Source organism: Chinchilla lanigera, unplaced genomic scaffold (assembly GCF_000276665.1).
Source record: "Chinchilla lanigera isolate Chin_1 unplaced genomic scaffold, ChiLan1.0 scaffold00080, whole genome shotgun sequence".
Classification (NCBI taxonomy): domain Eukaryota; kingdom Metazoa; phylum Chordata; class Mammalia; order Rodentia; family Chinchillidae; genus Chinchilla; species Chinchilla lanigera.
This window is the reverse complement of record NW_004955481.1, coordinates 2,566,936-2,592,129: the sequence shown is the minus strand read 5'-3', so window position 1 is coordinate 2,592,129 and position 25,194 is coordinate 2,566,936. Positions and strand designations below refer to the sequence as shown.

At 47.6% G+C, this 25,194-nt stretch overlaps 1 protein-coding gene across 1 annotated transcript in view; it reads left to right on the top strand.

Annotated features, from left to right (window-relative positions):
* The window catches only part of Abr (active BCR-related), a gene marked incomplete in the record, with an annotated part of 207,359 nt that overhangs the window by 118,538 nt on the left and 63,627 nt on the right, over positions 1-25,194 (top strand). The window contains 3 exon segments of the mRNA XM_005402643.2: positions 7,428-7,526; positions 16,249-16,434; positions 22,976-23,083. Coding sequence (XP_005402700.1) covers positions 7,428-7,526; positions 16,249-16,434; positions 22,976-23,083 — 393 coding nt within the window.

Here is a 25,194-nt window from a genome sequence, read left to right as displayed (position 1 = left end):
CAGGCGTCCGTCCGCGGACAGCCCTGGGACGGTGGCGGCCGAGCTCCCCGCGCGCGAGAGGCGGCCGGCAGGCAGGCAGGCAGGCAGGCAGGGACTGCCCGGAGCCTCCGCTTCCCCTTTCGCAGGGTGGGGACGCGCGGGAGGCGGGCCCGCGGCTCCGCTCGCAGGAGGGCTGGGAAGCGGCCGCAGGAAAAGGCTCATAATGGAGCCTTTCTTCGGGAGCCGGTGGCCAGGTGCCAGGACTGACTCCGGGGAGGCCAGCGTGCTGGTGTAGGCCTGCCCTGCGCGCTTCCCTCCTGCCTGCCTGCCTCCCTCTCCGCGGCGCGGCGGCGGCGCTGCTTCTGCTGCGTGGACCCTGCTTCCTGTTTGCCCTCGGCGGGCTCTGGCTGCCATGGAAGAGGAAGAGGAGGCAATAGGCTTTTTGGACAAGGTTCTGGAAGATGAAGATGTGTTTCTCCTGGAGGAGTGTGAGCTGGGAACCCCGACCAGTCCCGGCTCAGGGTCCCCCTTCTTGGTGGCTGTGAAGGTGGGAATGTGACACGCCCTGGATGCTTGTCGGGAGGGGGCAGGGCTGCCGCCGGGCCGCCGCCAAAGCCGTGCGCGGACAGAAATGGCTGATGTGTGCAGGAGCCTCATGGCTGAGTGGAAGCACCTCACTCATTCAGTGTGAGAGAGGCTGGCGCGCGCCTGTGAGGGGATCCGAGGGCCGGCAGCTGTTCCTGAGTAGAGACCTGTGGTGCTTGCTTCCCTGCACCAGTTGTCCTGAGGGGCAGTGACTGCTGGCTTTCCCTTGGCCAGCTGTGCAGGGGTGGGGAGCCTCTTTTCGGCAGTGACAGGAGTCGCCTGGTGGGTTGTCAGCGGTGTGAGGCTGGCTGCTGCCCCCAGAGGAGATAGTTGACTTGAAATTGGTGGGCAGTAATTCATTGTTTCCATGGCAACTGGAGGACCAGGGCACTCATGAAGGGCTGCCGAGAGAGCCAGCCCCTCTTATCGAGGAGACCGGGGACTTGATGCTTCTTGGCTGAGGCAGAAGTGCATTTGGAAAGGTCAAGAGCCAGAGGCTTCCTTGAAGGAAAAGACTTGGATCTGAAGAGGGGCAGTAACAGCTGGCTTTGAGGTAGAAGCAGCAGTAGGTAGGCACTTTCCCCAGATGGGCATAGGCCAGAAACATCTGGACCAGCCTGTCCACCTAGGCTGCAGGCATCCTCTGCAGCCCTGCTCCTGGTGTCAGAGTGGGAGTGAAGTGGTTATACCAATCCCTTGCTCTCTGTTCACTCTTGAGGGGCACAGCTCTCTCCCTGGGAACTCCAGCTCTGCTCAAGTCTGGCAGGACACATTACACCGCTCTTCCTCTCTTGCCTGGATCCACCTCCAAGAGGTCTAACCTTGGCCTGTTGCTCAGCTGCCCTGTTCTGTGGCTAGAAGGGAGGGCTTTGAAGATTGTGGCAGGGAGTATGCGCCCTGCAAAGCTAAGCTGCTAACAGTTTGGGCCCTAGAGGGCGTGGTGCGCAGAGCAGTGCTAGAAGAGCAGGTTGTCCAAGAGCCTCCCGGAGCCTCCTTCCTGCACTGTAAAGTGAGGATAAGGATTGCAGCCCTGCCCCACCCACACTCCAAGGAGGAGCTAATGGAGGTAAAAATAGACTGCAGACCCAGGTTAAGTATGGCTGATGTACAGTCTGGGTGGAGCAGTGGCTGCAGGCCTGGGTGGGGAATGCGGAGGAGCTGCCACGGGAGGTTGGCAGGGACTGGCATCCTAACCCTGTTCTCTGATCTGATGCTGGCTTGGAGCACTGGGGCTAAGTCACGTCTCTTGCTGGGCCTATGGAGGACCCTGCAGACTTAGGATCTGACCAGCGTTCCTACCAGGAACACAATGGGAAAACATCTGCTCATGAACTAGGAGTGCCAACTAGGAACTTAGCAATGTATAGGATGGGAGGTCTGTGAGGTTCCTAATGGGTCTTCTCTGAGAAGTCACTGCCAGCTAGATGTGGCCTACTCATACGCGCTACCTCATATGCACCCTTTCTGTAGACTTTGGCTTACTTCAGCCTTAGCTCCTGGTTTTTTTTGTTTTGTTTTGTTTTGTTTTTCTGCTTGGAACTCTAGACATCTGCCTCAGTCATGCCCGGTTCTCAAGGGCAAGGGCTGTGCTGTACTCATTGCTGAGCACAGCATGGTCCTTGATGCATGGCTGGTGCCAGTGAGAATCTGCAGAATGAATGAGGCTCACTGGCACTCACAAAGGGTATTCCAAGTCCCTGGCCTTGTTCTGTCTCAGAGGTATTCTCACAAGGTGGTACATGGCTCTCAAAGGAGGCCTGGTTGCCCACCAAAAATTGACTCTCCTCCCATGTTCCCATGATGCCTGCATGGAGTTTTCCCCTCTCCTTTGCTGCTAGAGTAGTCCTAGAGTTGTCTCCCTCCTGGGGCAAGAGGCCTTTCCTGTGTGTTAGGGATTCCAGGCTCACCCTGAATACCTCTTGAATGCCTTTCTTTTTCTACCACACTTGATCCTAGAGGAAGACAAACAAGGTCGGTGGAAAGAAACCTTGTTGATTCACTCATTCAGCAAACACTGTCAGGTTGTGTTCTATTCAGCGTGCCTGGCCCTGTGGAGGAACAAAGTGAACAAGGCATGGTAGTCCGATCTCACAGAATTCAGAGCAAGGGGGCAAGTGTACAGCATTAGGAATACAGTGAGAAAGCAGTCAGAGGTACCAGTCCGAGAGGATAATGGCAATGTGTCTTTCACTGTAATGAATTTTTAAAACATTTTTTTTAAAAACCAAGAAGGGAAATCACTTCTGGTTGAGCCAGGGCTAGACTGTGCTTGTGTACACATCATGAATGTACATACATGTTCTGTGTGCATGTATGTGTATGGCCAAAGGGCCTTGGTAGGTGATACACTCCTGTCCCGCGCTGCAGATAGTTTTGGCTCATTCTTCCATGGCAGTTGGTAGGAATCCAACGCACTTTCCTCTTTGCTATTACTTTACTTCAGGGGTACTTACCTTAAACAGTGCTCGTGTTGTTGAACATGTGCCCAAATGCCAGTCCCGTAAATGAGTCCTGTTTTCAGGGTAGTTTCCGAGGTGCCTCATCTTCCTGGGGGAAGCAGATGTAAAGCTAGCATTGATTTTCTCCAGAGCTGTAGCTAGAGTTTGCTGCATGCATCTCTCAACCCCAACTTCCCCGTGAGGAGTTAATGATCTGTAAACTCATAATGCAGATACTGATAGCAACATCACCTCCCATCTGTAAAAGTGTATAAATCTCAAAAATCTTTCATACTGTTCTATTTAAAGGTGTGTGGGGTTGGCAGGTGGGGCTTGTAGAAGCTGCTATTTTAAGGAACTCATTTGTCAGGAATAAAAGCCCTTTTGTAGTGCAGGTTAACCCTTCTGCTGTTATTCTGTGCCAAGTTTTAATGGATTGTCTGAGATGTTCCTATATTTCTGTTTCACCTGCCCAGGTCTCTCCTGCTTCTCCATGCAGCGATGGCCCTGCCTGTGTCCCTCATTGAGTATTTCCTAAAGTGTAGGCAACATAGGTGATGATTTGAGAGATGATTTCAGGTGGCACCTGGATCTATATTATGCATGTTAATAGTTAAGTATATATTTTAATGTGTATTAGAAAAATATGATTGCATACCTTTGCTGTGATTTCAGGTGTAAAGCGTAGAATAAGGCTGTGTTTATGAGAAGTCAGTTGTTGCAAGTAATGATATTAAGTGGTATATGAATATGGCCAAGCCTTGAAGGTAGAATATGAACAACTGAGGTTCTGAAACACTGCCTGGATCCCATGGGCCTTACCTAAAGCTTTATACAATAGTAGGGCGCCTGGGGGAGGGGAGGCAGCTGGAATTTGGTCTTCATCTCCAACCTGTATCTTACCCACTCTAAATTCTGCTGAGGAAGTAGTTGAAAGAGACCTGCTCAGTGCCTCGTGCTGGGGAGAAGAAAGAATTTGTTCATTTCCCTGCACTGTCTAGGCACAGAGAGGGGACAGATGTCCTGAGGTTGATGCTTATCTTGGGTGTAAGCCATTGGGCATGGGCACAATCTGCAAACGCAGAGACAGCATCTATGAGAAGATTCTGCTGGGTGCTTCTTGCCAATTGGTGTACCCATGAGCTGAATTTTGCTGTCTGCAGAGTTTCAGACCCTTGCTGCTTGGTCTGGGTTGGTGTAGCTCTGAAGCACAGTCAGAGAGCCAGCCCTGCCTGTTCAGTTCTCCCTGTTGTCTTGGCAGAGTTCAAGGACCCTGGAGAGATTATTTCTTGTCTTGGCCTAGAACCAAACCTTTGGAAGCTTTATTTAGCCCATCAGCTTTGCAGAAGCCCAGGCCAGAGCTGGCCAAGGCTTATCATAGCGCATTATCTTTTAGATACTGTCCTTACCATCATACTCGAATTGATGTCTTTGATTTGGGGACCTCAAGCTGACAAACTTTCAGCCTCGCAGAATGTGTAAAGTGCCAGGGATGAACAAGTCCAACAGGGCTGAGTTTCATAAACTCTGCTTGGAGAGGAAGAAGGGGCCATGCCATTTGGAAGGCAGCTTCCAGGGACTTCCTGGCAGCATGGCCAAGGCTGTGGGGGCCCTGACCTCTTCAGAGAACGTGCCCAGGGTATCGTGGACACATGGACATCCCTAGGGCTTGTTGGGGACAGAAGTTATCTCCTTCATCTTTGAATTCCTACCACCTGACGTAGTGCAGAAGGAAGGAAGGAATGAATGAATGTTGAGAATTTTTACAAAAAGCACCCGCAAGGATTGAAAACATAGTTGTGAATTTCTAAACAGTTCTAAACCAGGAACATGTGGGAACTGGGGAAAGCAAACATGAAGAAGTCTTAGTAACTGAGCAACAGGCCTCTTGTTAGTGAAGTATGCACAGTTTAATTTCACAAACTCTCCAATGCCACCACCCAATCTCAGCTAAACTTTCAGAGTGAATATGACCCAGGAATCTGTCTCATCTCAAATTTAATCACATCTGCAGAGTTTCCTTTGTCATTTAAAATAACATAATCATAGGCTTTAGGGATCAAGATGTGGACTTCTCAAAAAAAAGTGTGGACATCTCTGGGGAGTCACTTCCCTCTCCTTGAGGCTCAGATAATATTTCAGCAACTTTGAGGGCAGCAGCCTCCAGACAGATCTACCGGCTGGGTTGCTGATGGGAGGCAAGGGGTTAAGCTCCTCACTTAAGGAAAGGGTGGGAAGAATTTCCCTTGGAAAAAATCTGTGAGGACACACTGGGGACAGGTGGTCCAACTGAGGAAAAGCAGCTCTTCTCTGGGGCTTACAAGATTTCTGATGGCTTCCTGCACTCTCCTAGCATACACTCTCCCAGCTGATGTTAAGGGTGTGCATCTAATGCTTAGAAGGTACTTATGCTTTGAAAAGCTATGGAGGAGTTAAAAGGTCATCAGAACAGTAAAAGACGCAGGATTTGGTGTTACATGATCTGGGGTAGAATTCCAGCTCTGCCACTTCCTGGGCATATGATTTGGACCATTCCCCTCTCTTTTTTAAATTCTTGTTTCTTGTTTCTATAGAACTCAGCTCAGTGTGTCAGAGGGCTAAAAGAGAGCAAGGAAGGGAATAACAACCCCCAGTAAATGTCAGGTGTGTCACCTGGTGCTGGCTTCAGGCAAGAGGATTGTAGCACATAAATGTACTGGGCTGGTCACAAGGTACCACGCACAACAATTCCTGAGGCGCCGAAGCTACAGGTGAGCACCATGGAGGGAGGTCAGACTTCAGCTGTGTCTTTTAGGAGAGGTGGCTTTTAGCCAAGAGAAGAACTGGGGTGGGAGAGGGCATTAGGTAGGAGCAGTAGTAAGAAAGCTCAAAGGCTGGACACTCCTGGCATGTAGAGAAGACTGGAAGGGCAGAGAGAGGTGCTAGGGCCCCTGCAGGTGATTAAGTAAAGGATATACTGGACGTCATATCACAGATGATAGCTGCGTATTTACTTGGTTTTCTCTCCCACTAGATTACAAGCTACATGGGAGCAGGGACGATTGTCTGCTTTTTTCCCATTGTATCTACAGAGCCTATTGGATATTTAATAAGTATTTGCTGAATGAATAGATAAATGAGCAATAATCTAATCAATTTTCTCAGTATTAATATTAAGCCCTTGACAAGCACTAGATATCAGGTACCATTCTGATCTAGCTACTGTGAATGGATGGGGGAAAAGAGAGGGAGATAGAGGTTAATTAGCAGAATCCAGGCTGCAGAGTGAGTGGGCTTCAACCAACTGCAAGCAGGAGGGTGGAACTGAAGTGAAGAGTTGATGTAAGAGATTAGCAAGGAAGCTTTGAAATGCGGCAGAGGGGAAGGAAAGACAAGAAAGACAGGCTGAAATGATTTGTGAAGATCCAGAATAAGAATGATACATTTTTTTTCAATACAGAAAAATTTGGAGCTGAGTATGGTAGTGCACCCTTATAATCCAAGCACTCTGGGGAACTGAGGCAGAAGGATGACAGTTTAGTGACTGCGCAACTTAGCAACTTAGCAAGACCCTATCTCACAGTAAACAAGGGGTGGGGGAATGTAGCTCAGTGTGAGGGCCCTGGGCTCAATCTTCAGTACTGCAAAAGGGGGAAAGTGTTTTTTGTGTGCTGGGCACTGGGCCGGCAAAGGGGCATTCAAAGCTAAGTAGGGCAAGATCTCCACCATAAGGCGGCGTGAATGCCGGAGCAGGGAAGAGGCTAGCGTGGGTCTGTGCCTTGGACAGTGAGGTAGTGCTGAGGGGGTGCCTGAGGTAAGCTTGCGCAACCCACACTGACATCTTCTGTTGTGGGCTGAGCTCCCTTGGGACAGGAAGATCTTATCAGAAGTGGCCATGTCTACTTTCATTCCATTCTCTCTTTCCCTGTTTCTTTCAGTTTATATTAACATCACTTCCTCGGCGGACCTCCCATGCGGCCATGCCCTGCCTCAATCATGACTGACTTTCCTTTGTAAATGTTTTCACCTCCTCTTCCCTGTTTAACAGCCCACCAGATGGGAGGGCAGATTCTCAGTTCTCTTGTTCACCATTATAAAGTTGGCTAGGTTGGTGGATGGATGGATGGATGGATGAATATGAAACAAGGAAATGTGGATAAAAGGATCGGGGAGAAAACAAGATATCAACAGGAATATGAGTGTTTATCTTTTCTTCTAGATCTTTGTTTTTTCCAAATTTTCTGTAATAATATATATTATTATATATATATTACATATATATATAATAATGTATATGTAGTAATATATTTCTGTAATAATAATATATGGCTCTACTACTTTTGAAATTGTTGTTAAAAGAAGAGAAAAAAACAGGCATGGAAAGAGGCTCTTGGGCTTTTGGCATGTTTCTTATGAGATGTTGGCTTTTGGTATGTTTTCCTGCAGGTGGAGGCAGGGAAAGGTCTGGAGATGAGGAAGCTGGTCCTCTCAGGCTTCCTGGCCAGCGAAGAGATTTATATCAACCAGCTGGAAGCCCTATTGCTGGTGAGTATCTGTTCTGGGCCTTCTGGTTGCCGTGTTGGCCAGTGTCACGTTCTAAAACTATCTTGGGGGTTGGAGAGGAAGGGGGACCTGCATGTGACCTAACCCGTGGACAGAGTCTGGTGCTGCCCTGCTTATAGCTGGGCATCAAGCAACATGCGCCTCTCAGCTCCTGCTCTGGGAAGGGAAGAAGCAGCACCGGTTAGGGAGAGCAAACACTCCTATAGCCCATGACCGTGACATCAGCACTACTGTTCATTAAGGTATTCTGTGCAGGTGGATACCCAGCTGCCTCCTCCCCACTGTGCTCTGGGGAGTCTCTTCCCATTAGGTTGAGATGTCTTTGTCATCCTTAGTCCAAGTCCTTGTTCCTCCCTGTGGAAGCAGACCTAATGATCTCCATCCTAGAGGCCTTGTTTCAGGAATGTGAGGTGTCTGTGTTGAAAAGCTCCATAGTTTGGAGGCATTAGACAACTTGAGCTCTTGGTAAAGATGCCTTCTCAGAGTCCTTTCCAACATGGAGGGGGGCATCATTGTGAGAATCAGAGTGCGAGGGGAATGTTGAAATGCTTTCCAAAGATAAAAGCACTATACAGATGTAAAATGTTTTTGCCTTGGAAGAAAGTGCTTATTAGATGCGTCTGGATATTATGCAGAGTGATCATGGCATGTAAAGTTCTTTGCTCTGGCTGTTTTGCAGTCTGAAGCATAAGACACTATTAGGAAAAGGGGAAAAAAGAAATGGAAGTGTTGATCAGTACACACTCATTCTTACAAGTAAGATACACAGTTGTGTAATTGCCATAATGTAAGATGTCACTCAAGTGTCCCAGGGGACTTGATATTTATTACTCAAGGAATGGTTATCAAAATGTGAAGGTACTTTGCAGGGCACTAGGCTGAGTTTGTGTTATGACCTCATAGGAAGCTTATTGGTATGCATAGTCATGGTTTCCAAGTAAGAGGACAATATGGCAGGTAGAGGAATGTTCCAGTCTGGAGCCAGAACTAGGACAAGACTTTACTCTGCCATTAATAGAAGGCTTACTGCACTGTTTTTTCAAACTGTAAATCTCAACTCCTTAGTGCATTGTGAAAGTGAGATGCATTGATTTAACATTTAAAAACAAAATGGAAAAAGAAAATAGCAGTGTACATTACACAGTAAGGATTAGTATTTTTTCAGGAATCTTGGCTGTTATAAATATGTATGTACACCGGCCACATTATTTCTTGCATGTGTTATGGGTTTGAAAACCATGGTCTATGGAAAGCTAAGCATGGACTCCTTGATCTTTAGTTTCCTTTTCTAAAGATGAGACTCTAGTAGTATACCTGCTCCAAGACCCCCATGGATGCCTGAAGCCTCAGATAATACAGAATCCTCTGTGTACATACAGTCACTCTTACGAAATCCCTGAGAAAATCAACTTACAGGAGGAAGATTTATTTTGGCTCACAGTTTTGGAGGTTTCAGTCCACGGTTACTGGACTGCATCTTTTCTGGGCCTGTGGTGACATAGAACATCATATTGGGGAGCTACATGGTTGAGCAAAAATGCTCATGTCAGGGTAGCCAGGAAGCAGAAGGAAAAGGGAGAGGCAGGAAGTGGGGAGAAAGAGAGGAAGGGAAAAGGAGAAAGAGAGAAAAAAAGAGAGAAAATGTTGATTTTTATAGCAAAGTCCTTCCTTCACCCAAGCCCATTACAGTATGAATCCATCAGTGGGTTAATCCACCAAGGAGGTTGGAACCCTCATAATCCAATCACCTCTCAAAGGCCCCACCTCTGAACATTCCTGCTTTAGGGAATAGGCTTTCAACACGTGTAGGGTTGTTTCTCTTTAATTTTTTTATTTTAAAGCGAGGAAAAAAACCAATGAAAACAATACAGAATTTCAAAACATGATGATAGGAAATTAACAATGGTTATTATATTGCATATTGTTATCTTCAAAGTAGTTGCTTAGATTATGACATATAGGCATGCAAAATTGATCAAACAATATAAGCACTAACTGTTCCTTTCAATGAACTAATAGAAATTAGCAGTACAATTATCTTAGCTATCTTGTGTTATATATCTATATATAGATATGTGGATATATTTTGGGGATTTTTCCTCCCTTCTTTCTTTTCTCCTTTTCCCTATCCCAGTTGTTCTTTCCTTTTGAGCAGTTTCTTTCCCTTTCACATATCTGTTGTACCTTTTGGATCTTATTTACTCTTTCAGTGTCTTACACTAGGGAGACAATACCCTATGTGCAAGTCTGGTTTATTTCACTTCTGAGTATGGTCTCTAGTTGCATCCATTTACCTATAAAAGCCTTGAGTTTATCTTTCTTTATAGCTAAGTAGTACTCCATTGCATAAAAATACCACATCTTTTTTATCCATTCCTTGGTTTATGGGCATTTGGGTTGTTTTCAAGAAACACAGTTCCAAGCACAATTTTTAATTAGAAAATTGTGCTGCTATGAACATGGGTGCACATATATCGCTGTGGTATGATGTTTTCAGTTCTTCTGGAAAAATACCCAGAAGGGGAATAACTGGGTCAAATGGGACCTCTAATTCTAGTTTTTTGAGAAATCTCCACACTGATTTCCACAGTGCTTATACCAGTCTACACTCCCACCAACAGTGGAGAAGGGTTCCTTTTTCCCCACAGCCCTGTCAGCATTTGTTATTGGTTGATTTTTTTGATGATAGCCATACTTTCTGGTGTGAGATGGAGTCTCAGTGTTCTTTTAATTTGCATCCCTTGAATGACCAATGATGTTGAACATTTTTTTTATGTTTCTTTGCCATTTGTATTTCTTCATCTGAGAAGTGTGTATTCATCTTAGATGCCCATTTTTGGATTGGGTCTTTGAATTCTGGGATCCTGATTTTTAAAAATTCTCTATACGTTCTAGATAGAAGTCCTTTGTCTGAGGGAGAGTTGGCTAAAATTTTTTCCCCATTCGTGGGTTTTCTTTTCACTCTATTGGTGATTTCTTTTGCAAAAACATTTTAATAAGATGAGATCTCAGTTGTTGATTCTTTGAAGTATTTCCCCTGCAGTTTGGTTTTTGTTCGTGAACTCTCTGCCTACCCCTATGACTTCAAGATTTCTACCTACTTTCTCCTCTAGTAGATTTAATGTTTCTCTTTTAATATTTAGATCTTTAATCCATTTTGACTTTAGTTTAGTGCATGGTGATAGATATGGGTCTAGTTTCAGCATGTGGAAAGCCAGTTTTTCCAGCACCATTTATTAAAGAGGCTATCTTGCTTCCAGTGAACATGTTTGACCCCTTTGTCAAAGATAAGGTGGCTGAGTGTGTTTGTAGTTGCAACACATGTGCTTTTAAGGAACATTTAAGATCTAGGCCATACAATACCCGATAAGGTTTAGTATATAAATTAGGACAGTAAGAGATTAACAACAATTATAGCAATATACTATAATAAAAATTATGTGAGCATGTTTTGGTGTGGTACTTGGGATTGAACCCAGGGCCTAGCATGGGCTTGAATTTGTGACCCTCCTACCTCAGCCTCCTAGAGTGTTGGGATTGTAGATTTGCTTCATGGTGCCTGACTTACCTCTCTTGAAGAGTTTAGCAAATCTTAATATTTCCAGACTAGGTTTGACCATAGGTAACTGGAACTATAGATAAGGAAGAGCAATGGCAATACCAGTGACCTCTTCCTTCCTGAGTTGAGAAGATCAGGTGATCATTTGGGACCTAGCGCAATGCCAAGTACTAAAGACACTCAAACGTTAGCTGAAGGAAGGAGGCAGGCGGACTCCTAGACTTATGTGAAGCATGCCTCATCCACTGTGGGTACGAAAAAGGGGTGCAGAGTTGTACCAAAAAAAGGGGCACAGTTGTCGCACTAGCAGGATGTCTGGATGGAATCAGACTCTCTGGCTGTGAGTCCCCTCTTGCCTACTTACTAGCTCTCAACCCTTAGCAGGTGAATAAGCTTTCATGCCTCATTCTCTCTGTCTACACACTGGGTGCACAAATAGTACTCTCTTTGTGGGCTATTGTGAGGATTATGTGAATTTGTTCATATAGCTCTTACAACAAAACCTGAGTGCTCTATGATGCTTATTTTCTCCAGCACTGGCAGAGAAGGGCAGGTTAAGGCCTCTTTGTTCTGCCAGCACTCTCTTTCCCCGAAGGAAGGGGAGGTGTCTGTGCTCTAGCCACTCCTAGCTTCCCACCTGCCTTCCTCGGGCCTCCCCTTCTGGGCAAAGATGGCAGATCTAAGGGCCAAGTACGCTTCCTAGGCAACCCATTCCAGCAGCTCATGCCCCAGAGGCACAACTCTGAGGCCTTACCCCCCTCCTGAGATGCCCCAGGGCAGGCTCCTGCCTGGTTCCTGAGCAGAGGGACTGAGGGAAGGACCAGGAGGGCAGTAGGGGCCAGTTCTGTGCCTGGAGGGCTCAGGAAGTGGGGCAGGGAACGCCCACAGCCACAGCACAATAAGGAGTCCTCCCTCCTCCCTGAGCTGGAAGCCTTCTCCCCTCAGCTACCAGGGAGGTGAACCAGGGTGTTCTGGCTCAGGAAAAGAAACTGTCCCCTTGGCATTTGCTCCCCTCTGACCCCATTCCCACAGCTTTGCTACTAATGTGCTTGTGTACTTTCCTGTTAATACTTCCTGGTATGCAAAGGACTGGGTGTGCGCACCTAATACCGTACACACACATACAAGCAGATAGGGACACCACATAGGAGTTTCTGTTCTGGGCTGGCTGCTGGCTAGGGCCAGGTTTGGTAATCAAGAATCCTCCAGGTTCCTCTTGGGCTCCTTTCAAGTGGGGGCTGAGGTGGGGACTAAGGAAGAAGGAGAAGACCAAATGCATTGTAGTTCTGCATCTCCCAGACTGTGGGCAGTGGCAGGGGTTCTACATTTTCCCTGTGCTGGGACCACCCGGTGTGGGGCTGTTGCCCATGGCACATGGCACCGCTAGGCCATGCTGGCCACAACTGGCCCGACTGGCTGTCCTAGGCTCTCATTCTGGCAGTTTGCTTGGAGTTCAGAGTCTGTGTCTCAGCTTTCTTATCTGTAAAATAAGTTAATGACACCTCCTCCCTGGGCTACTAAATGCACTTGAGAGCCACCAAGCCTTCTTGGGTAGGACGTGGAGGAAGTGGGCAGGTTTCTTTCCCCTGTGTGGAAAGGCCATTTGCTAGGGGACAAAGTAAGTATGGCTGTATGAAGTCAGAACTGGCCCAGCCACATCTTCCTGAGAAGCACTCAGGGAAATCAAGACCCAGAGTTGGGGTGGTTCTTTCTAGAATTCTCCCCAGGTGGAATGACAGCCAGGGACTAGGCTTGCAGGATAGGGAGGAGGGAGGAGTAACGCGTATGCTAGCTCTAGGGCAGAACAGCAGGGCAGGGTCAAAGCTCTGAGAGGTTGCCTGAGGCCTGTACGTGAGGCTTTACCAGATAAAAATAACTGCCTTAAGAACCAGGGGCAGCCCTTGCTCTTCCCCTCCTGTGAAATCAGGGGTAAGAGCAAAGGTCCTCAATCTTCTGTGAGAATATCTAATGCCCCCAGTGTGGCCTGTCCATGTGACTGGCTGCTGATGAGCGTCCTTCTCTTCCTCTTTTGTAGACGAGTGGGAAGTTGAGGAGGAAACAGAGCCGTTTGTGCCTTGTCTTTGCGTAGGTGGCAGATGAGTGCTTATTTCCCCAGCAGCTTCTGAGAAATTCTGTCCTCTTCGCCTTCCTGAGATGGTTCCCTCCTATTTCCTGTAACCCTTCCGCATTGGGGATGCATCTAGACAGGGATAAGGATGAGTGAGTGGTTCTGGGATTCTGGGGAAACTTGATTCCCCTCTCCTGTGGGCTAGCGCTGCGTGTTCTTCCATCTGGGAGAGTGGTATGCCCTTTCTCCTGGTTCCTTCTGTTTCCCTGCCTGCATGCTCACCCGTGCCCCAGGGCCCCACCTGCTCAGATCTCTGCAGCCTCGAACACCCCATTCCCGTCTACCTCCTCTGCAAAACCCCCTGAACTGCACCTTGGAATCACTTTGGGAGCACAACCTTGGGACCACTTGGTTGGTATTTACAGTTGAGGTTGGGTAATACTCTGCCTCACATCATCCACTAAGTCGTTTCATTTGTGTTGGTCCATTTTACTCAAAGTAGAAAATTCTCAGGAGCGGGGATCATGGTTCATAGAAATAATCTCCTGACTATTGGATTGCCATCACTCCCCTGCCTGAAACCCTCCAGGAAAAGCTGGGTCATTGCGTAATAAACTGCATGGTCAAAGCCACACTCCTTCCCCTGCGTGATTCCCACCGCACCCCCATGCCGCATGATCCATCCAGTCTGGCTTCAGGCTCCTCTCCTCCCGCTTCCAGCTGTATACAGGCACACTGGCTTTCTTCAGCCTCAGGACCAGACATCAAGGAAATTGGCCTGGAATCTTACTGCCCCACCCCCACCCCACCCTACAGCCCACTCCCTGGCTTCCATGCTTTCATTTCGGAGTGGGTCTCCACACCTTGGAGAGCTGTCCTTCGCCACCCTGTTTCACCCACCTCATTTCCTTCATTTTGCTTACTGCTGCAATTACTTGTTTAATTGTGCATTTGTGTTTTGTCTCTCTCCCCTCCTAGATCAGACGCCTTATCGGGGCAGGGATTATGTGTGTGTTGCATATTACTGAATACCCAAGTCTGGCCTCATGTTAGGCATTTGGTACATTGTTTTCAGGGTGAATAGTAATAATAATAACAGCTAAGTCAGGCATGATGGCACACACCTCTAATCCCAGCACTTGAGAGGCTGAGGCAGGAGGATCTCTGTGAATTGGAGCTTAGCCTGGGCTGTACAGTGAGACCCTGTCTCAAAAACAACAAAGTAGCAGCTAACATTGATTGTCTTCTATGTGCAAGGCACATACAGATATTTTATATAAAATGAAATCCTTTGGTCTTCCCATTGGTTCTCCTGAGAGAGTAATACTATCCCATTTTTACAAATGGGGCTGCTGGTGATGCGAAGCCCAGAGGTGGCAAGTGATTTAACTCATAGCTGTTCAGTGTCAGAGCTGGGACTCCAGCCCACGCTGCCTGGCCTGCTCCAGGTTGAACCTTGTCCTATTGCCAAGCCAGGACTGAATGCTGAGGGTCACCTCTTTCTAATGCTGCGAGGGTTAGCTGGAGAGGTTCTACTTTTCCCTGCCTTTATCATTTTACCTGGACTCTGTAGAGTTTAGAGGATGAGGAATCTAGACGTGGAAGCATTGTCTGGGTAGTTAAGTAGAGGAGACTTTCTTTTGTGGACACAGTTGGGCTGTGCCACCATCAGAAACTTGACTGTGAGTCTGGCTGGCTCAGAGAGAACCAGCAATGGCCTTGGCCTTCCTCGGTGTGGGTGTTCCCACCAGCCCAGCATCTGAGCAGTCAAGTTGCCCATTCCCTGCTGGAATGCTGCTCTTGTCAGAAAACTCACTCCCTCATCCTGTGAGACAGTGGAAGACAGCTCCAGTGAGCCTGAGCCTGACCCCCAGCTTCTCCTTACCACTTAGGTCTGCGGACTAACACAGACTGTCTAAGGCTTCTTTCCACAAGGGGCCTCCAGACAGAAGAAGGACATCAACCATAGCTGCAGGCTTCTTGTTTCCAGGAAAACACGCTCTCCCCACACCATGCTTGACAGGTTTCCAGATTCTGTAGCTGGCACGGCCTCTGTAGTATAGTTTGGGCATCTTTGGGGTTTTTCTGATTGTGAAAGTGATATTTATCCTTTGTAGGTGATTTATTTATTTTATTTATTCATTTATTTATTTAAAGATGGAGTCTCACTGTAGTACCCAAATTGGTCTCAGATTCCCAGGCTCAAGCGATCCTTCTGCCCCAGCCTCCCCAGTAGCTGGGCCTACAGACCACTTTCCCCCAGCTCTATTGTAAGTGATTTAGAAAAGATGGAGGCTCACTCTGGAAGAAAGTGCTCCTACACTCCATTATGCCAGACAGTGCTGGGGGATGGGTGTGAGGTAGTCTGTCACCTCACCTTTCTGTTTTCAGACTCTGGCACAGCTTGGTGTAGACATGCAGATGACAGATAGGTTTCATTTTCAAGTCAACTCAGACATTGAGAAAGTGTCTGAGACCACAACCATGTGCCGAGAGAAAGATCATCATGGTCGTTTAGCAATGTCTGCTGTGGGTTTGGGAGGAAGGAGGGTGCCATGTGGGTTACCTGCCTCTCTCCTTGTACTAGGTGACGGAAACTTGAATTATCAGTGAATCTGAGCTGGTCTTAAGTTTCTTCAAGACTCTGCCCCCTGCATCCTAGATCCACCTTGTGTTTCTTGAAAGGAAATAGCTGAGGGATTGGGTTCCCAGGTAACCCTCCCTTCCACTGAAGTGTGACGGGGCAGTTTATGATTCAGGGCATGAGACCATTGTGAAAGAGAGGCATGGATCCTATAAATGGACCGATGAACTCTTTCTGCTGTAGGCTGGGTGCTGTGAGCTCAAATAGGGGCTTTGGTGAGCTCTGGCAGTCAGGTTCCCTCTCATGTGTAGGGCTATGATAACAGCTCCAAGATACCAATCACATTTCAGGCATCTTGCCTTCAGTGGCTTTGTCTAGGCAGGATTTAGGCAATGCAAAGTGCTAATCAGTGCCAAAACCTGCCCTGGGCCTGCCAGGATTCTGATTTACTCACCACCACCACCTCCACTCTCTTTTCCTCTTCCTTTCCCAGCCCATGAAACCCCTAAAGGCCACGGCCACCACCTCCCAGCCTGTGCTCACCATCCAGCAGATTGAGACCATCTTCTACAAGATCCAGGACATCTACGAGATCCACAAGGAGTTCTATGACAACCTCTGCCCCAAGGTGCAGCAGTGGGACAGCCAAGTCACCATGGGCCACCTCTTCCAGAAGCTGGTGAGTCTCCCATGAGAGAGTATCCTCATGCAGGACTTGGAGCTGCTGGTGTCAGAGGCAGGCTTTGGGAGAGGACCAGACTGGTCAGACCCAGCTCTCTTGGTGTCCTTAAAGGCCTGGGTCACTCCTGGGTCCTGATAACAAACCTAGGCCTCTGCTTTATTGGCCATCTGGGCCCAAGGAACAAACTCCAGGCCCCCCGGTGATGCCTTCATAGTGTTTCCAGGGGTGGTGGTGTCGTGGTCCATGTGTGTGGGTGCTCTGGAAGAGTGCTGCCTTTCTTCCACAGAAGTTCCTTGTGCCTGTGCTGGAATGAAGCTTTCCTCCTGGGCTTGGGGTGCCCTGTCCCTCCATGTGCCAGGCTGGGTGAAGGCAAAGACTGCTCAGCCAAGACCTCAGGAGTTCTTTACATCCCTGTGCTTCCTCTGTAAGATGGAGCAGTTAGATGGAGACCGCCTCACCTAATGATCATCTCCTGAGGTCCCCAGAGCAAAAGGCACTGAGAGCCCAGCTCTACCTTCTGTTGTAGGGAGAGGGAAAGGGTTTGAGGAATAGAATTAAGGCTCTGACTTAGTGTTGGGAGATACTTGCAGAAATCTAGTTTCCAGGGCTTCTACAACATGTGCTACCCTGTTTCTGCCTCTATGTCCCCTGGAGGACACCCAGGCCAGACTGAACCCGATTCTTCCCTGGACTTCCACTGTAACTTCTAACAAGCCAGCAGGCGCAAAGGGGTCTGGGAGCCAGGAACTGTTCTTCTGTTCCCTGGCTGTGAATGACTGGGGGAATTGGGAACAACATCCTGCTTTTCCTCCCCTGCTCTGAGACTAGCTGAATGGACAGGGCTCTATGTTTCTCACCCTGGAAGAGACTCCTACTTGGATATTCCTGGGGCCTTGAGCTCAGCATGTTCAAAACTGAACTCACTGTCTTTGGAGTTACCTGCTGTTCTTCCTGTTTGTATCTAGCTGAGGGCCTTAGACTCAGGCTTGGCACTTCCTCCTCCCCAACATGACCACCTCCTCTCGCTTCTCCCCTACTCCCACATCCCCTTCTCTTCTTCTCCTCCCCTCCCTCCCTCTTTTCCTTCTCCTTCCCCACTCCCCTTCTCCCTTTTGTGGCACTGGGGATGGAACCCAAGGCCTAGCACATGCTAGGCAAGCACAGCCCCAGCCCCTGGAGTCCACTTCTTCACTGTCCTTCACAGCCACCTACTTCACCCCATCCCTTGCGGTGCTCTCCCTCTTGATGCTCACTGACCATCTTCCGGACCTTTGCCATGGCTTCATGTGTGGGCCCTGCCTTGGAGCCTGCTCTGCACCTACTGCCCTCTCTGCCAGCAGCAGGAAAGAGTTGCCTAAACCCTGACCAGACCTTGCTTCTTGCGTCCTGCTTCTCTCCTGCCAGAGGCTCCCCCTTTTGCCAGTTGGCTGAAGGCCAGGCTCTAGAAATGGCTGTGATACCCTTTGGATGCTAACCCTTGGCCTCTGGCTGCTGCCTCCCCAACCCTTTGTGCCCATTGATACAGAACTTTCTCCTTGCAGTTCACACTGTAGGCACTTTCTGACCTTTGCATACTTGTGGCTCCGTCTGGGCAAAATGGCCTTCCCCGTCCCATCTGGCTTCTCTTGATCAGTTCCCAGTTTAGAAGAGACCTCTTCAGATGAGCCTTCCCCACCCCCTGTGCTCATCTTGCACGAGCACTTCGGACTGCCCCTCTTCCCCAAACCATAAGGACAAAATGTGTTTCTTCTCATTAGACACCCAGAACCAGCCCAGCAGTCAATACATGAATGAATGAATGAATGAATGAATGAATGAATGAATGAATAAACAAACCAACAAACCAACCATAAGCTTGCCCACTGGGTCTGGACCTTGAGGGAAACATTTGTGTCCTAAGGGCCTAGCTTTTTTTGTTTGTTTGTTTGTTTTTGTTTTAAGACCAACAGTGTTGTATGGATAAGCACAGCTTCTTTTTTTTTTTTTTTTTTTTATGAATTTTTGGTACATTTTAGATGTACACGATGGCTACATCACCATCACCATGGGCCTTAGACTCATGCTTGGCACTTCCTCCTCCCCAACCTGACCTCCTCCTCTCGCTTCTGGATATTTGTACCTGTATATAACATACCTTGATACTTGTTTTTCCCCAACCCTTTCTCCTCCCTTCCACCCCTCTTCCCTCCCTTATTTATAAAAGCCTTATTTCCATTTTTTCCTTCTATTCTTTTTTCTTTTCCCTTCCTTTCCACCTCCCCTCTCCCTTGTTCCCCTTCACACTTGAACATTTTCTTCATTTTTTTCAATATCTGTTATACATTTTGGTCCTTGTATTTCCTTTTGGTTTCTTACACCAGAGAAATAATGCAATATTTAAACATGTGGGTCTGATTTACTTCACTTGAGTATGGTCTCAAGGTGCATCCATTTACCTAGAAATGTCTCAAGTTTATCCTTCTTTGTGGCAGAGTAGTACTCCATTGTATAAAAAAGAACCACATCTTCTTTATCCATTCATTGGTTGATGGGCATTTGGGCTGTTTCCAAGATTTGGCTCTTACAAGCCCTGCTGCTATAAACATGGGTGTGCATGTATCGCCAACACACAGCTTTTAGAGCCAGGTCACCACTGAGTTTGAATCTCAGCTCTGCCACAGACAGATGCTGTGATTGGGCGGCTTCTCCCACCTCTCTGTGACTCAGGTTCCTCATCTGTAGAATGAGAGTAATGAGAGTATTTACCTACTATGGGTTGTTGGGAGGAGTAAGTGAGTCGGTACCTGAAAAATGCTTGGAACAGGTTCTACAAGGTTGTAAATTATAAATGCTCAACAGTTAGCCGTTCTCATCACTGCTATTGTTACTATTATTATTACTGTTATTAGTCGGGAAAGGTGTCCAGGAAGTAATGTCTCAAAGGAATATCACACTTCTGGTTCTAGTGGACCCAGATGCTTCCCCTACTGCACAGGTGATGAACACCCCATTGTCCCTTTCCAGTCCCCGGAGTCTGAGCTGATTGGCTTGCAGGGTAGCCTCTCCTCATCCCTCAGAACTGCAAAAGAGAGCAAACTAGTGTGGAAGAGTGAGCAGCTAGGGGACAGTGGAAAGGCTGTCCTGGTGTATCTTTATCACTACGGTCCCTTGTCTCAGCTCCACAGCCCTGGTTGTGAATTTGCTACACAACCCCAGCATCATAAACTGATGTCTGAGGCTTCGGGGCTACAGGCTTGGCAGGACCTGGGTGGAGCCAGGTCAGGCCAGGCATCTGGAGGCAGTTTATTTTCAGCTGAACTCTCTGGGTATTTGATTATTCATTACCAAGGGAATTAGCATCTCTGCTATTTGTTTTATGACATCACTCCAAGGCCAAGCTGCTGTTTCCAGGCAACAGGCTGCTTCCCAGTTAATGAACTTAGCTGGCTGGGCCTCAGGCTGGCCAGCCCTAGGGTGACTGGAGACAGCAGTGCCTTTGACCCTTGTACACAGGCATCTGCACAGGTGGCTCCCGCTCCTGGCCCCTGAGAGGGTAGCGCATCACCCCAGGCATCCAGGATTTACCCTTTGGGTGGGAATGGGGGCCACAGAACCTTTTTCTGGAAGAAGACTGTGATGTGTACCCTGGCTTAAGAAGCAGCTGTGTAGCACATCTCCTGTAGTGTGGGCCACTGATGGCCAGTACTCTTCTGCAAAAAGACACAGACTCCATCCTTTCCTGCCTCTTCTCCAAGAACTTCCTTTCTGGAAAGTCCAGCCCTGTAGGGGCTGAGACCTTCACTGCTTCCCAAACATCCCAGCTGTCACTCTTCCATCTAGCTTCTCTGTCTCCTACCCCGACCAGCTTCCACAAAGGGTTCTGTCTCCGGAGAGTCTGACACGATAGACTGCAAGGAGCAGAGTGGTCCCGAGTGAGGCTCAGGGGCAGCACACTGTCCTCAGCACCTTGGCAGGAAGCAGAAGCCCCTGAGGAAAACTGGCAACAGCTTCACCCTTTGCTACATTATTGAACTAAAGTTTAAACTATAAAATCTGGGGAAAACATAGACAACTTTGTACATACCTCCCAGAATTAATGGATGTAAAGCCAAAATGTATTCTTTTTTTTTTTCTTCTTCTTTGGTAGTGCTTGGGATCTTACCTAAGGCCTTGCGCATGCTAGGCAGTACTCTGGCAAAATTTTCCAATCAAAAAAATAAAATAAAATATTATAGCCAGCAATGTTGGCCCATACCTGTAACCCCAGCATTCTGGGAATCTGAGGTAGGAGAATCACAAGCTCAAGCCCAGCCTGGGCAATTTAGTTGAGACCCTGTCTCAAAATAAAATTTAAAGAAATAAAGGGCTGTGGAGGAAGCTCATTGATGGAGTGCTTGCCTAGCATGCATGAGACCCAGGGTTCAATTCCCAGTACTGCAAAACATAACAAAATAACTATTTCAGATGAAGGGGAAGTTTTCCCTTCCCTTCCCCTTTTGTCTTGAAGCAGCTACTGGTATGAATTTGGTGGGTAACCTTGTACAGTGCAGAATGTATTTCTGTTACATATCTCTTTTCATGATATTGCATGTCCTTCAAAAATGTGCGTATGTTTGTATGTCACATTTTGCAATTCAGTCAGTGTTTGCTTTGAAATGTGTTGGTGTTGCTGCACATAAATCTAGTTTATTCATCGTAACTGCTGTATGTCTGGTTCCTGTGTTTATGAGCATTGGTTTCTAGCCCTTCCACCACAAAGAAGAAGGAGGCAATGAGAACCCTTGCTTATATGTTGTTGGATACACACTTATGCAGGTTTTTCAAGAGCAGTGGTATCCAATATAAAGAAATCATAAACTACATGTATAATTTTAAATGTTCTAGCAGCACCATCCCCACCTTTTTGGTGATGGCGCTAGGGATCAAACATGCCAAGCAAGTGCTTAACCACTCAGCTGTCCCTAGTAACCACATTTTTTAAAAGTAAAAATAGGGCTAGGGATGTACTTTAGTGGTAGACACTTGACTTATATGTCCAAGGCCCTGGATTCCATCCCCAGTACCACAAAACAAAAAACACTGGTGAAGCCAGGTGTGTGGTGCATACCTGAATTTCTACCTACTTGGGAGGTATGTGAGCAGGAGGATCACTTGAGCCTAGGAATTTGAATTCAGCATGGGCAACATAACAAGGCCATGCCTCAAAAAAAAAGCAGATGAAATTAACTTTAAGAATATAGTTTATCTATCCCAAAGATCCAAATATTATCATTTCTGTGTGTAATCAACTTTAAAAACTTAAGGCTGTAATTTAATTATATCCTCTTTTACATATGAAACCTTTCATTTTACACTGGCCATGTTGCAGTTGTTCAGTAGCCACACATAGCTTTTGGGCTGTGGCACTGGACAGTGTAATGCTGTGGATGACATTAGAAATGGATTTGCCAAGCAACAGGCTAAGGCTCTGCCTATGGTCAGCCTTATTAGTTGTTACAGATTACTCTGGAAATAACTGTACTAACTTATGCCTACAAGCAGTCTAGAAAAGCTCATTTCCCCCATGTTCTTGCCAACCTTTGATATCAGACTTTCAAGTTTTGACACTTCTAATGGGTGTGAAATAGTATTTCATTATAGCTTGAATTTTAATTTCCACCCTTTGATCCCTTAGAAGGAAATATGTATATACAGCCCAGAGAAGGCTTGCCATAAATATTTTTTTGCCATAAATATTTGAGACCTTAGTGAGGTTTGGTTCCCCTCTTTTAAAAAAAATTTTTTTTTTATTTTTGAGACAGGGTCTGACTATGTACTTCATGCTGACCTTGAATTCACTATGTAGCCCAGGCTGGCCTCAAACTTATGGCAATCCTCCTGCCTCAGCCTCCCAAGTGCTGAGATTACAGGCTTGCGCCACCACGCCCAGCTGGATTCCCTTTTTGCCGAAAGGAGTGATGGGATCTGCCCTGCCTCCTAGAGGAGGTAAGGCTCTTTGTGGTCACAAGCGAGGAAAAGCTGTGTTAGTTTCCAGGTGACATGCAGGAGTATAAGGCAGGGGCTCTGGCTCCTGCAGGCTAAAGAAGTGGGGACAGGTACTCAAAGGCCCCATAAAGTGGAGCAGTGAGCAGGCCACACATGCCTACCCCACTTTTCTGTCTCCCCTTGCTCTAATTCCATGGTGTGAAAGAGGTGTGAGGCGTTAAGTGGCTTCAAACCCTGTGAGACCTTCATGATGCTGAAGAAAGCCAAATGTGATGTGTGAATTTCTGGCATGCCAACAAAGCCTGCCTTGCTCTCCCCGCCCTAGCCCATACCCCCCTTGTTAACCTTATTGGCTGAGCCAGTTTCCATGGAAACTGTCAAGTTCAAAGGGATACTGTAATATGTTCATCCCTGCCGCTCCCCTCGTTCCCAGCAAGCCCTTTGGAGCTGAGTTAGAGGTTCTGAGTGCTAAGGGAGCTCTAGGAGCTCTGGTTAAGCTTTCATCCATTCATTAATGCTCTCCCCGTCTCACTCCCACCTTCCTCTCTCTGCGTTCTCTGTCTTCTTTCTGCAGGCCAGCCAGCTTGGTGTGTACAAAGCATTCGTGGATAACTATAAAGTCGCTCTGGAGACAGCTGAGAAATGCAGCCAGTCCAACAACCAATTCCAGAAGATCTCAGAGGTAGGCGGCTCCCTGCACTGCCACCCCAGCGACCCTGAGCTCCAGGAGAGGCTTGGGACCCTTCAGCTTTTACCTGTCTCCTTCCTTGCTTGGCAGTCAGGGAATCTGTTGCTCTCATGAGTAACACATAGGCTGACATTTGCTTTTTGCACCTGACATTTTTCCTCTTAATATAAGAATATTGATTGACTTGATTTTTTAAAATTCCATTTAAGGTTAGAGAGAAAAAAACAGGGGAAGCCAAAAAAAAAAAAAAAAAATGAAGAAGAAGAAGAAAAGAAAACAATATTTTCCCATGCCCTGGTGACCTTGAGCAAGTCATTTCCCTTCTCTTGACCTTTGTTTCTTCTGCTGTAGAAAGAGCTGCTGTCACTTGTTCAGCTCTTCAGACTTACTTGATAAGAATTATTGTTTAAAATACAGATTTCCACACACACTCCCTATAACTTCTGATTGAGAAGGCTTGAGGTGGGGCTGAGGAGTCTCTATTTTGACAAGCCCTTGGGTAATTTTTACAGTCAGGAAGATTTAAGGAAGCCTGGACTAGTTTTTCTTTTAAGATCCTTGCCAAATGTAAGATTGCAGTCGCACAAACAGTGCAACAGCAAGGGCTACTTAAGGGGAAAAAAAGCCTTAGACCCTCTGACCAGTGACATGGCTGTTCTTACCAGTGCAGCTAAGCCTCCTCCACGTGCTCCTGCAGGACACAGGTATGGCATCGTCTGCCATTGGCACTTCTGTCCTGGAAGTGGCAGGAAGGGATGGTGCGCTCAGACACTTCAAGAAGACAGACTCGCCTATTCTATCTAGAACAACCCTGGTTGACACCTGTATGCTACTGGCCTTCAGGAAGCCTCCAGCTCCATGCTCAGGGGAAGGGAACCTTTATTTCTGAGGAGATGGGGATACTTCTGTATTTGGAGGTCTTCCCTTTAAAGACTTCCTTGGCCCTTTGTCCTCCCCAGCACAGCTGTGATGCTGGAAAAGTTAGTGAGACGCAGGATAGTTTCCTGTATCTATTGGGGATCCTGGCTATCCCCAAGTTTGGAGTCAACTGAGAAGCCACACAGGAGCTGGCCAGATAGAAATGAAAATGTCAGCTTGTTTCCTAGAGAAAGCTGGATTGGAACATATGGGTGTGGGTCAGTGGCCACATGGGACTTGCTAGACACTTCTCCTCTGGAAGTAACATCTATTGAATCTTGGCAGAGTGGGAAGCCCCAGAGCCCTCCCTACAGTGGGGGCAGAGTTTTTATCCCTCAACCCAAGGTGCAGAGAGAGGAAGCCTGAGCTTAGTTTCTTCTTCTAAACCCATAGATCCGACGAGTCACCCCTCTGCCTGTGAGGACAGACTGAGGAGTGGGGCAGTCCCTCTGCTGAGGGGTGGGATCACAAGGCTAGAGAATGGAACTTCCCCTCATGGCTTCCAGCCCTCCCTGGGAACAAATTGGCCTCCCTTGATCAGTGCCCAGAGTGGCCTTGCCCTGGCTGCCTGGGTATCCAGGGTCAGTATGGCCCAGAGAAAATCCAGAGTGTGGGGTTTCCTCTTAGCCTGGGCTGGTTGCCTCTTCTCTTTGTGTGGGCAGAAGGCCCTACACCCATTTGTAAGCCCCTCTCAGTGCCTGTCTGTCCCAGAGGGCAGAGCTGGACCCATGGCCCTCTGCCAGGTGGCTGCTCATCCTGACTCACTGGATGACGCCATTGCTTCCTGATGGCACTGCCACTTAATTACTGCAATTAGGCCCTTTTCTGCAGCAGGAGTGATTTCATACCTCCAGGCTACACTGGAGGGGAGCGTGGAACAAAATTCCCTAAAGCTGGGAATCCAGGCACCAGTGAATTCAAATGCCAGTGAGAGACATTACCCGACACACACACCACGCTCAATCCTTGGGGGTTTTCTCTGTCTAGAAACAGCTGGAGACAGGAGTAAGAAATGAGCTCCTGCTGCCTGGGTGTCCCTACCTCTCCACCAGGCGGAGCAGGTAGTATTACCTGGGTGCCTGACCTTGGCCTCACCTCACCCTCTGTCTTCTGGGGACAGTCCTCTCCTAGCTCTGAGGACTCACTCTGCCAAGTAGGGATTGCATTTCAGCTCCAATTGCAGCTGC